The sequence below is a fragment of the Carassius carassius genome, chromosome 29 (genome assembly GCF_963082965.1).
Source record: "Carassius carassius chromosome 29, fCarCar2.1, whole genome shotgun sequence".
In the NCBI taxonomy this organism is placed as follows: domain Eukaryota; kingdom Metazoa; phylum Chordata; class Actinopteri; order Cypriniformes; family Cyprinidae; genus Carassius; species Carassius carassius.
In genome coordinates, this window is record NC_081783.1 from 16,046,913 (window position 1) to 16,060,826 (window position 13,914).

The window sequence follows — 13,914 nt, forward strand, 5'->3', positions numbered from 1 at the left end:
ATAAACATAATTTCTAGAACTGCTCTGTGTCACTTCATGTGCATTTTACTTATTTTGAGAAAACTATCATCATATACAAAGAGACAGCAGTTTAAAAAAAACACCAATGTTTCAGGAGTTTATTACACAGAATACGTCACATGCTTATTAGATAACTGTATTGAAGTTGATGTATATGCTTTTATTTATTATTCTTTAATTTTCACAAATTTAGAAAAGTAATCAAAAAGTACTCAAAAGTAATTAGTTACATTACTTTAATAAAGTAATTGAAAAAGTTACACTACTATTACATTTTAAACAGGGTAACTTGTAATCTAACCTATTACATTTCCAAAGTAACCTTCCCAACACTGATAATTGCAGACAGCATTTGATTGGCATTATTTGGTGCAGTAATATAAATGTTAATTTACCATTGTCTAACAGCAGCTTTGAACATGATTCATCCAATCCTAACTTGGTCAAAACTCTACATTTGATATTATCTTTGGTGATTGCTCTTGTGTATGTGTAACTGATTTCTAATTAAAATCCATTGTTCCTGTTTAATATCTGAAAAAGCTGCACAGGCATCCAAAAATAGTGCTGCTGCCATCTGGGTCGGAATTTCCTTGAGTGTGTTTGTAGGGTGTTTGTACAAGACCTGATTTTTAAATAAGAGTAGCTTTATCGACTTCCTCGCGAGGTTGCATAACATAGCTGTGGCCAAAAGTGCTGTCTAGATAGGCAGCTTACCTAAGTTTTAGACACTGCCTGGGATCAGTATCTGCACTCTAGCTTTATAAGGAAGATAAAGCATAATATTACTATTATACTTTTTTTTCTTTTGGTAGATAAAATGTAATTTTACTTTCATGTGCTGTAACATAATAGCATTTGGATGCCTTCAGGAAGCTTTTTAAGACTAAAATCTCAGAGATGGTTCGTTCCTCTGGGACAAAGCATATGATTTTCTTGTTCATTTGTGGGCTTTCTCTTGGGAAATGCTAAGTCACATTTTGTGTACTCTGTACAGCTTTGCACTAAAACAAATAGCTCGGTCATATTGGCGAAGAAGAGGATGTTATGTCACTAACGATTGCTTTAACCTCATGCCCTGTAAGCCTCAAGGCTTACCGAAAAACTTTTATTAATGCAAATTCCAATTATTCACTTTTTTCCAATGTACATTTTCCTATTCAGTCTGTTCTCCCCAGTGCAGTCCTAAATTGTGAATGAGTATTAATGTAGATGTGTTCAGGGCCTATAGGGAGGGACTATTGTTTTATGGCTGGGAGGTGGTGGGTTATTGGAGGGCCGGCTTCAAGAAGTTGTTGGGCAAGCTGCTATAGATTATGCTGAATCGGTGAATCAGCCAACCAAATTTCATGAAGGTTTGGTATCAGATGGCCCAGTCTGAATAAATATCCCTAGTGCTTGTTCAGCCCAAAATTTAGCATGAAATGCAGCAGAGATATGCTAGGAGCAGAAACCATATTCTAGCTATGAAAGCTTTTTGCGATCATCTCAATCCAGTTAAATTTTTTTAACAGCCAGTCTGTTTGTTTGGCTTACTGCTTAAAAACTTCTCATTTGGTTCATTAAGCACAAAGCTCTAAATGTGGTCTCCAGGCCGGATGGTATTAATTTGTGTTGCATGCAGTCGTTGTCATTTAAATATCCTCTGGGAATAAACTGGTAAATGCCATCCACAAAACATATAGGAAGCAGCCCTCAAAATGTGTGGCTTTGAGGTATTGCTGCCACCTGTCTTGTGATTGATTCGTTTAAGGGTGCCTCTAAAGCCTGATTAAAAGTTGCCTTGAGCAGTCATTAAAACCTAGCAACACATCCATTGTGAATTTCTGCTTTTACTCAACTTTGTTTCAGGCGTTCCAAGTTAGATTTGGGGGGGAAGGAGTTGGGGTTGATTCAATTCAAATTTTAATGATATATTTCTACAGTCTTGATTGAACTTTTTTTTCTGTGTATTTACAGTGATGCCACGTTTCACCGAGCAGATAGAGGCAGCCGTGGAGGCTCTCAGTGCCAACCCAGGTCAGCCAGTGGATGAGAACGAGTTTATTGATGCCTCTCGTCTGGTATACGATGGTGTGAGAGACATCAGGAAGGCTGTGCTTATGATCAGGGTGAGCAGAAACCTTTAAATGGAAAAAAGTTTATCTTCCAAATTTTGTAAGGTTTGCCTATAAAAATTCTCATCCTCGGGTCATTTTGAACCCTGTACTGTTTTCATTCTCACTTGAAACACCTGTTAGGTAGTAGGCAGAACATGTAAGCTGGTGTTTATCATAAAACAAAAGGGCAGATGAACATAAAAAGCACCAATTAAGTATATCCAAACTCGTTGGAAGAAGAGGGAAGGGTTAATTGGTGGTGCGCATGAGAGGGGTAAAAACCCTGAAGCCTGGTGTGCATGTATGTGCCGCTTTATTAGAAACTAATTGTGAATTTGTTTTGGGCAAATGGTAACCTAATTGAACAGATTTCCCTCTCCATGTGCACTATTACCAGAGCTGTAGTTGTCTGAGGTTTAATGGTCTTTCCCTGTGCTGAAATGGAACATTGGACAGATGGTTGCTAGCTTGCAGTGAAGCGTTAGCTAACAGTCTGACAATAAGCAGACAATAGTCCGCTCTTGCCGCGCAGGGTAACGCACAGACCGTTAACTCCACTTTACCGGAACAACTAGGTTAAAGGCATTAATTGAGACAAATATAGTCTTTCGTAGTTCCAGACTAATGAGTTTTCAATTAATTGCAAAGATAATGTACACTGAATTTGAGTAATTGGCTTGTGAGGAAGTGTGTTGGAATGTATTAGCGCCTTTAGTTAAAGCAAATAGTGCAGTCACGACCCGGATAATGAAGCCAGAATAGCATTCGGTTAAAAAGCCTCTGGAAATTGGGCTGCACACACACGCAATCATATATTTGATTATATATTGATTATGATCGCGACATTTCTTTCCAGCTGACTGTTTGCATCAACTCACTGGTTGATGCAGAAGAAACTATCTGACTTGTTCCAAAATGTTCATTTAATAACAGCGGGTTTAAATTAGAATAAACACAAAATTAGATGAAGGATCCTTTACGCTTTATTTGCATTATAATATGCAATAGATTTTTTTAGAAACAGGATTTAATTAGTATTTTCCCCTTTATTTTTCAAATCCTAGGAGAGCTGTGGGGCCTCATTCATTTTCCACTCCAGACATCCTTCTCTAGTTATCTAGATTGATTCAATGGTTACAACAAAATGCCTTTTGGCAGACAGGATCTATTTGTTTGCTGTTGGTTTAACACGAGTGTTGAACATGCCCTGATGCTGAAATGCTTTATGCCTGCATTGGGTCGAAAGGAGAGGCGTGATCTTTGCTATCTTGTTTTGTTCCTTTCCAACTGTATAGTATTTTTAAACGCTTCAGGGCCCTTGTTCTGAGACGACTCGTCCGAACCGATAAGTAAACTGCCCAAAGGTCTGGCGATCGCTGGGGTTTGTTAGAGACCACTGTTTTAATACATCCTGCAGACATTGAGATAGCAAAAAAAAAAAAAAGTACTTTCATGTTTGACTTTCAAGTTGCTTCCCTCCACACGCATGCCTTGTCAAGCTCATACGTTTAGACAGAGCTTGAGCGCTAGCCAATCAGCCAACACTAGTGCCCAGTGGGCATCAACCTCTCCGCTGCACAGGAAATCCTCGATCGGAAGAGACAAGTGTGCGGCTTAGGCTACTTAAGATGGACAGAGTCTTTAACCTCAGTAAGTACTGCACTCATAGTCCTTGCCGGCCGGCCGTCACCTAATATTTGACAGGCAGGCAGCCCTCGAAGACTCTGTTGAGGGGATGACACTGGTACTAATGGCTCTTCCGTAGCACAGATCCTCATAACTGCTGAGCGGTTACTATAGCCTGCAAAGGCACCTCACCTTACCTACACCGCTTCAGGCATCTTAGACTGTTTATTCAAATGCCTGCTCATTAACCGCCCTAGTTTATAGATATGATGCATTTTCTTGGATGGCAAGGTAGATATTTTTGAGCTGTCTGTGGTTCCATCACTCGGCACACAGTCGACCTACACTTGCGACTGGGGTTGTGCAAAATTTAGAATTCCCAGAATTCCTTTTGTAGTTCATTGGTTGGAATTTGAACTTAATGGGTGGCATCCCACAGGAAGTTGAATTGAAATTGAAAGGAAGAGGAATTTACTAAATGAATTTCAAGAGAAGTAATGCATTCTTGGAAATGGAGTGTTATATTAAGATGATTGACAAAGTTAATGCGTTTAATGTCATTATATATATACACACACACACATACATACATACCGTATTTTTCGGACTATAAGTCGCACCTGAGTATAAGTTGCATCAGTCCAAAAATACGTCATGATGAGGAAAAAACATATATAAGTCGCACAGGACTATAAGTCGCATTCATTTAGAAACAAGAACCAAGAGAAAACATTACCGTCTACAGCCGCGAGATGGCGCTCTGTTTTCAGTGTAGACTACAGGAGCACTGAGCAGCATCTCTGGCAGTATAGCGCGCCCTCTCGCGGCTGTAGACGGTAATGTTTTTTCTTGGTTCATTTCTCTTAGTTCATGACAAATTCATTTTGATAAATAGGTTGCACCTGACTGTAAGTCTGTAAATGAAAAAAAGGGCGACTTATAGTCCGGAAAATACGGTGTGTCATATATATATATATAATCTGGATATTAGACCCATTTCCTATAAACTGCACTTACACAACATTCAATAGCAAAATATCTGCCTGTTCTATGTATGTGGGCTGTATAAACCATTTTCCAGAATGGACTATGTTAAAAGCCTTAGATTACAGTCTCAATGACTAAACAATTGCACATCAAAAGTATATATTTTTTAATGATCAAAAAACAGTCTGGTTTTAAACATTTAACACTTTTACTTTCTTCCAGTTGAAAATGGTTTTAACAGTCTGTGTGTGTACTGTAAATAAATTATAATACTAAAGTTAAAGTATTTGCAGAAGTAGTCCCACACTTTGCTGCTACAGCATTCACCTTTTTCAGCCATCTGTAGGCAGAAAGAGAGACAGAGAAAGAATAAGCATGTGTATTAATAATATCACCATGTATCATTACTCATGTCATCATTAGAATTATAATAATAATAAACTGGGATCTCCTACATAGGCAAAAATGAGAAATATATATATATTTTTTATTTGTCAAGTAATAGGTATTACCTACTTATATTTAACAATATTATTTCAACATTTTCCTGTTATGTCTGTAAAGCTGCTTTGAAACAATATGTAAAAAAAAAAAAAGCGCTTGTTCAGCTCACATTTATTTACATGTCCCCTCTGGTTTAATCATTTCTGACGCACCTACTGTAGTTACTGTAACTACACTATATTTGCTCTCACAGAACATCGTCTTGCCTACTATTACCGGAAGATTACGGAATCAATTCGAAGTTGAATGGTTAACGTTAGTCTCATGAACACACCGCTGTCAATTTTGAGAAGAACCACCTTCAAACAAGTTAATAGCAAGCATTTAAGGGGCCTGCTAAAAAGGAAGCTATTAGCGTTAGAGTAACTTAACCAGCCTGAATTCACCAAATTGTTCTCTGGACCTGAGGGTAGCCTCTTCTTCCTTGCTTCTCTCTTAATTCTCATCAGCAGGACTAGCGCTATCGCTCGCTTCTTACAACGGGACAGAAAACATGTTTGCTTCTGACCGAAAGGAGGAGGAACAGACTATGAAAGAGCTCCCGCTAAACGTTTTTAAAACCCCGCCTACGCCATAGCCCAGCGCAAATCGCGTTGTATCTGAAGGGCAACGCTGAACCCAGCGGCAAGCGCCGCGCATACCGCGTCCTGTGTGAAAGGCCCAATTACGCGGTCATTATGTGGGAAACACACCGCAATAGACTAAGAATAAGTTAAACGATAACGTTATAGTTTGACCTCCTATTAACGTTCGCGCTCTTCCACTGATAAACATGGTATTAGCTTTGTGGCTAATCTAATATAGCAATGCATTAGCGGCTGTAAGTGATGTTACAGAATATTTAGAAGTGATAATGATAGGACCGTTAGCTAGAACTACCACACAGTTTTTATATACAGGGTATGAACTAAATCTACAATCATTTCACATGACGAACGACAGACTCACCGTCAAAACAGTAAGTTACATCTCCGTGGCTTGGCTAATCGCTTTCTTCTGTAGTGGACTTCTGGCGCTGTTGTTAACTCTGGAGCTGCAGAGCTCCCTCTGGTGGGCACACTATGCAACACTCATAACATGAGTGAAGCATGAGACTGTTTCTCATGTTTCATCAGCCGTTATAAATGCCGATGCCGATTTAAATGCAATTAGCTTATATCGGCCGATATATCGGTCGGGCTCTAATATATATATATATATATATATATATATATATATATATATATATATATATATATATATATATATATATATATATATATATATATATATATATATTTATTTATTTATTATGTAATATATCGATATATCGGTCGGGCTCTAATATATATATATATATATATATATATATATATATATATATATATATATATATATATATTTATTTATTTATTATGTAATATATCGATATATCGGTCGGGCTCTAATATATATATATATATATATATATATATATATATATAATATATTTATTTATTTATTTATTTATTTATTTATTTATTTATTTATTTGATCAAAATAGAATAAAGTTCAATTGAGGAAAATTTATTTGAAAGCATACTCGCAACTCTGCAAGCGACAAGTTTTAATTTGAGATTTTAGCGCCGTTACTCTAAAATCCAAATTTTTACAACAGTCTGAATCTCTAGATACAGCCAAAACACTGGTATGAGATGAGCCTGGGCACTTCTAAAGTATCGTCCACATCTTGACTGGCTTTGTTTGGGTGTATGTTGTTTTGATGTCATCTTCAGCAGGCAGAGTTTTGAGATGCTTGAGGTGTCTATTATTGGAACAGATGCATTGTGAGCCAGTCAAAATCTCCTCATAAATGGATTTTACAGACAGTCGGATAAGCACAACTTGCAGCACTGGCGAAATACATCCGTATCTTCTCACATCTCGTCCTTTCTCCTATCAAGCTGAAATGCATTTTCTTGTCAGTGAGGGCTCTTCCCACCGTGCCACCCCTCCCCATTCTCCACCTTTTCCCTCTGCAAACAGGTCCCTCTGCTCGCAAGTGCATACTAATAGAGCAGTAGAGTTATAAAAGGCATGTTTGGCATTCAGTGCAGGGATTAGAGAGCAAGATATTTAGTTCAGTTCAGTACAGGGAAAATGTGGTCTACCCGCTGCATTGGTGCATCCGGATCATTCTATTTCTCTTTACAGCAGACCAGTAGAAATATTTCACTGCTAAAACTTCTGCCATTACATTTTTGCTTTAAAAATGCATAGGTAGGTTCTTTATGCTTAGAGTGCTTGCTAAAGAAAGTATCACTATTATCATTATAATTTGAGGTTGGAGTTTATTAAAATTAAGTTTTAAACCGAAACACATCACTTTTTTGCTGCATTGAAGGAGGTACTCGGACCTATCCAGGGAATAGAATATTATTAGAAATGGACCTTGAAACCACATAGCAATATTAAAAACTGCTCTGATCACTTAAAAGGATAATTTCCCCCAAAAATGAAAATTGTCATTAATTACTCGCCCTCAATTTGTTACAAACCTGTAAGACCTTCGTTCATCTTCTGAACAAGATATTAAGATATCTTTGAATTCTGAGAGCTCTCTGACCCTCCCATAGACAGCAAGGATCCTAACACAATCAAGGCTCAGAAACCTTGCAAGGACATCGTTAAAATAATCCATGTGACATCAGTGGTTCAACTGTAATTTTACAAAGCTAAAAATACTTTTTGTGCGCAAAGAAAACACAAATAATATTCAACAATTCAATTTATTTTCTTTACGCACCAAGTATTCTCGTAGCTTCGTAAAATTACAGTTTAACCACTGATGTCACATGGATTATTTTAACAATGTCCTTGCTACGTTTCTGAGCCTAGAACACGATAAGATCTTTGCTGTCTATGGGAGAGTCCGAGACCTCTCAGAATTCATCAAACTTATCTTAATTTGTGTTCCAAAGATGAGAAAGGTTTTAAAGAATTTGGAACAACTTATCTAAGCAAACTTTCCAGACAAGGATAGCAAAGCGCATAGCAAAAATTTACTAGCTCATCTAAATACCAGATGCCATCACTGTTTGCTAACAGTATACCAAGGCATTCGTAAAACAGTAGACAAAGGTATTTCATGCTACTTTTTAACCCGATGAAAAATAACTTTGCTGTGAGTATATCAGGACCTTAAGCTTTTGCTGCAGTCCCTAAGTGACTTTAGTTTTCTAATGCTTTCCTATATTCTATATCCCCCACAGACCCCAGAGGAACTGGATGACTCTGACTTTGAGACAGAAGACTTTGATTCTCGTAGCAGGACCAGCGTGCAGACAGAAGACGATCAGCTCATCGCCGGACAGAGCGCTCGGGTGAGAGTTGGGGCTTTTGTAGTCCACAGCTTTGGTTTCATGGTTGGCCTGTCAAAAGGTGTTCAATAGATCCTACGATTACAAGACTGTAAGGTTCCTTTGTGGATATTTGTATGGAATCTGTCCAGGGACGTAGTAATTTCCATCTTTTTCAATCTTTCTATAATAAAACTTTATCACAGTCTATTTCAAGAGTTGTAGACAGCGTTGTGAGGTGCTAAATGCTCTATTCACAGGTCAGATGTGCAGCATCACGGCCAAATCCACCTTTGCTGTTGAGCTCCAATAGCATAGAAACTATTCTGTACTGATTTCGTGTCAACAGCGCTCCTGATGTTGCCACCAGCGAAACAGACATCAAACCTCGCCCCCTCTCTACCTCCAGTCCTCCCCTCTCTCTCACCCCCTCCCTTCACATCCTCCTCTGTTGCCTTGGTAATGATATGAAAATCCATCCCCACATAGCTGGAAGGAACAGTGAATATTTTTTATTATTTTGTTATTAGTTTAAATATATTCTCTAGTCCACAGCTGTGGTGATGGTAGACACTGCCGATGATTGGCATCCTGTTTTCCTTTTTAAATTCAGTGTTGTGAGAGAGAGGCAATGGGAACCAAGTTGTTTTGGGGGATCTTGTTAGTAAGAGTGCTAACTTTTCCTGTGTGCACTTGTTCAGAGTTCCTTGTGTGACAGCACAAATGAAAAGCAATATGTGGCCCAAGTTTTTTTTTTTTTTAATTGATTTTAAAATTTGAGATTTTCTTTTGTCAATAAGAATTGTTCCTGGTCGTGTAAGGCTGTCATCTATTCATATTTACATCCGCTGTGCCATTCGCTTATTCTTTGTTCCCCAAGCTTGCACGAATATAATTACAAACCTCTCACCCTACTTTTTTATAGTGATGTGAGCATGTTGATGAAAACTAAAAAAATATTCAGCTCTAATCGTCTAGGGGATGGCAGAAGACTTTAAGAGCTCAAGACTTGAACAGAAAGCTGTTGTTAAAGATAAAAGCACTGCAGAAGACTTATGTTTTCCACTGAACCTTGTTGCTGGGGAAGCGAGAAGTATTTTTGTTTAGAGTTGTAGAAAACAGGGCAGTGGAGGTTGTGCTTGAGTGAGAATGTGATTATATAAGTATGTAATCACTGTCCAGCCTCCTGTTCCACCCCCCCAGGGGCTTTTGATTTAGTCCCCAGCTCCAGTGGGAATCCCAGTCACTAAGTTAATGCACTAATGTGTGCCACGTGTGTGCAGGTGCTCCAAATTTAAAGAGAAAATTGTTTGAGGCTGAAAATATCAATTCTTTGTGAGAACTTGTCAGAAAGGTTTTTCAATTAAGGAAGTTTTTTTTCTTTTTAGTTAATCAATGTTCAGCATGTCCTAACCAGGTGTGACGCAGCATATATCAGCGACAAATAATTTGACATGCGTACATTAATATGCGTAAATGAAAACATTTTTTGTATACACTACTGTGTTTGGGGCAGTTTTATTGTTTTTTAAATATTTGAAATGTATTTCTATTATGCTCACCAAGGCTGCATTTATTTGATAAAATACAGTAAAAACAGAAATATTGTAAAATTACATAATGAACATAAAACAACTTTTATTTTTATATATTTCTTTTTAATACTTTTAACATGTAATTTATTCCTATGATGTCACTGCTGAATTTTCAGCAGCCATTACTCCAATCACTCAGAAATCATAGTAATATTCTGAATTGGTGCTTAAGGATAATTTCTTAATGTTGAAAACGGTTGTGCTGCCCCCAAACTTTTGAACAGAATATATATATCTGACCACTGAGTTTTGATGGTTGGGATTAATGAGCGTGATGCCTCAAATTGATCCAAAAATGCCCTTGTTCCTATCAAGGTTGCATTACAGTTGGCATACATGTTACTTGAAAAAAAAATCAAGCTAATTTTCTGTTCATCTTTGATGTGCTGAATGCAGTGGCACATATTCAACTGGCCTTCTCATTCGCGTTTTGTAGGGCTATTGAGGCTGCAGAAAGCATTGCTCAGCATAGTTCTGAAAGGTTGTGAACCTTTTACAGAATTAGAGGAATGTTTCATAGCCCATACGCCACCAGCCAAAGCTGTAAAATCGCTCCTGCTCGCTCGGGCTGGTCATGCAAGAAATGAGAGGGAGAAAGAGAGAGAGCGAGAGAAGGACAAAGGAAGGTGTAAGAGAGAAGCAAAGAAAGACGCAGGAGGGGGGGGGGATTGAACATCAATTTTCTTTTTAAATTGCATATCCTTTGTCATCTCTTTACCTCATTAACAGTCATAGATCAGCGTATCTTGAGCAGATTTATGAACGGTTTGTTATATGTGAGATTCTCTGTGGAATTGGCAGGCCATCATGGCTCAGCTACCCCAGGAGCAGAAGGCGAAGATTGCCGAGCAGGTGGCCAGTTTCCAGGAGGAGAAGAGCAAGCTGGACGCCGAGGTATCCAAGTGGGATGACAGCGGAAATGACATCATCGTTTTGGCCAAGCAAATGTGCATGATCATGATGGAGATGACAGACTTCACCAGGTGAGCTCAAACGCCTCTTCCTTGCTCGAATGCCTTTCAAAGACCACACACACACACACACACACACACACACTTCTATTTTAGACTTAACTCCATAGACCTCTCTGGCCAAGCACTACTGCTCTGGTTTCACTACGTCTCGGCTCAGTGCTTCAGCTTTATATCTGTTTGTATGGCAGTTTGCATTGGCAATTAAATGTGCACAAGCCTTTTTAGAGGGAAATCTTTTCGATTATTGAAAGAGAGACTGGTGAAATCTTTTTTTTTTTTTTTTATATACCTAATTTGACCTGTCATTTACCTAAATCGGCCATCAATTAGTAAGGTCTAATATTAACTGAGACAAGCACTCTGTTCCATCTCATGGAGCCTTTTTTCCCTTCTCAGTGGAAGCAAATGAGCTGTGGATTTTTTTTCATGGGTTTTTTTACCTGCCTCATTTGCTTGCCTCATTGTCTTTCCATCATGCGTGATCCCAGAAGAAAGGGTTCGAAAGGGAACAAAATCTTTCAGCCTTTCAAAAAAAGATTTGATTTAAAAACAAGAAAGGGCAGGAGATGCTGGCGCAAGAAAAGGTCACTTGATTTCTTCCCCTGTATCCTGAGTGATATCAGGGATAAGGCCATTTTAGGTGTGACAGAGCACGCTCGTGGGCCCCACACCTGAGAGTGACTGCCATCTGCTCTCCCAGAGGACACGGTGTCTGTGTGTGAGCGAGAGAGACAGAGATGGAAAATGTCTTGGACTATCGCTTTACACTGCCTATGCTAACCAAGACCCCTTTTTAAAGTGGATCATGCTGAGGACACTGTTCGCCAATTTTGCACACACAGTAATGACTGTAGGTTGGCTGTCACTCAGCCTTATCTCAAGAATAGGGGAAAAGCAGCTTTGTTTGCTGCTTCCTTCCTCAAATTTTGTTCACCACAATTCATTTCTTAAAATAATAATATTGTGCGTGTATATATACACACACACACACACACACACACACACACACACAAACACACCTGTATTGTGTACACTAAGTTTACACTTAATGTGTACACTTATATTAATTTTACTATATAGAACAAATAAACATGGTGAATGCAAACTATACACACGCACACACCTAAATGGGGATATTACAAAGACTTCTGTTGTTTTTATGTAAGCGAATACTATCCCTACCCCTTCTTACAATATAAAAAAAACTTTATTTTTATATCAGTTTTAGGATGTCCCCAAAGGGAGGTTTTGGAGAATTTGTCAGGTTTTGCTCACTTTTGTATAAACATTTGTCCCCAAAATATGGTAAAGTAACACACTTGTTGGTTCACAAATGTTTTCTGTGCTATAACACAGAGATTTACCTTATCAAAAGTTTCATTTCTTAACATATTTATTATGTTCATTAAAATGTTCATCAACTATTTTCATTAGTGCCCTAAACATGATGTATCTGTCAGCTGATTTGTGTTTTAGGCAGTTATTGTGTTTAATGGTATTGATTTCATTGAAGGTGACACTCATACCCTCTTGTTGAAGGCCCCCAGTAATCTGTCATTGTCTTAAGTAAAAAAGCAACAAGGCTGCAGTACATCTGTCAGTGTGGTTGCACAGATTTGGTGGCATTTGCATGAAAAATGGCAATTGGTGCTGATGTGTCACCTGCAGAAATGTGCAGCTGAGTGAAGGTCTCGGCAAGTTAATTCAGCCCACGCCCAAATTATTGTCCCTCGACCTTGGATGGGTACACAGTCCCATGAAGGTTAATACTATAAAGAGGAAATTGATTTCGGGAGCCTTTATCCAGCCTCAATATCTGCAGAGAAGCGGCTTGCCACCAATGCTGCTTATGTCCTTTTCAGCTCATGAATAAAGCATGTGTCGCCTGGATTCGTGTCACATATTTTGGAGCCACCTGTCTGTGCATGCTGTGGTCCAGTGCTTGAGCAGTTATGACACACACACACGCAAAATTGCACTACCCCCATCTGGAACCAGTATCAGTGGCTAATTCATGGGCACTCAATCAGATTTGCATATCTGAGTGTGGGATTTTCAAGTGAGATGAAGTCACCCTTGCTTGACAGTCACCTTGTAGTGGCCACACTCTCACCTAGGGCAGGATGTAGGTGGACCACCACCAAAGCAACATCAAAATAACCTGTCCTTTTGTGTTTCAGAATGTTAGATGTGTTTGTTGCTCTTTATGGGGTGCATTTTCTTTTTGAGATGGTGTCTCTAGTGAATTCCTGTGACTGCTTTGATAGATGCAGTGCTGCCAGGAGTACCCTGTCTGAATGGCACAGAAAGAGAGAGAGCGAGAGAGAGAGTAATAGGGAGGGGTGTAGAGGAAGAGCAAAAACACAAAATTCCATCTGTTGTGGGTTGGATTGTTCAGTTTAGCCTGAAGAGAGCAGCTTTGAATCCAGGTTGTGCCACTTGCCAACTGTGCCCCGCAGTCCCTTGTGGGCACACAGAACTGGCAAATGGCTGGCCTGATCATAACCGGGGAGCTGTGGGGGTGGGGGTGGGGGGTCTGGAATGGATGAGGCCAGAACTATTAAATGAACTGAAGTGGCAGTGACCCCAGGAAGCTGACCAGACATCACAGAAGTGGATGAGAGCTGCTGCTAGCTCATGCCATCTGTCTGTCTATACATATCTCGTTCATTCGTACCCCCCTCAAAGTCTTCAAGCTACTAGTGAATGGAAGCGTGTTGGAGAGGGATGTTCCTCCTTAATGAGATTAATCAATTGGAAGCAAATTGATCTAGTCTTGCCCAAAAAAAGC

At 39.0% G+C, this 13,914-nt stretch overlaps 1 protein-coding gene across 1 annotated transcript in view; it reads left to right on the plus strand.

Moving 5' to 3' along the window:
- Positions 1-13,914, plus strand: part of LOC132109740 (catenin alpha-1-like) — a 102,770-nt gene that overhangs the window by 71,069 nt on the left and 17,787 nt on the right. The window contains exons 13-15 of the mRNA XM_059516053.1: positions 1,981-2,132; positions 8,468-8,578; positions 10,951-11,132. Of these exons, the coding sequence (XP_059372036.1) occupies positions 1,981-2,132; positions 8,468-8,578; positions 10,951-11,132 (445 nt within the window). The remainder of the gene's footprint in view (positions 1-1,980; positions 2,133-8,467; positions 8,579-10,950; positions 11,133-13,914) is intronic.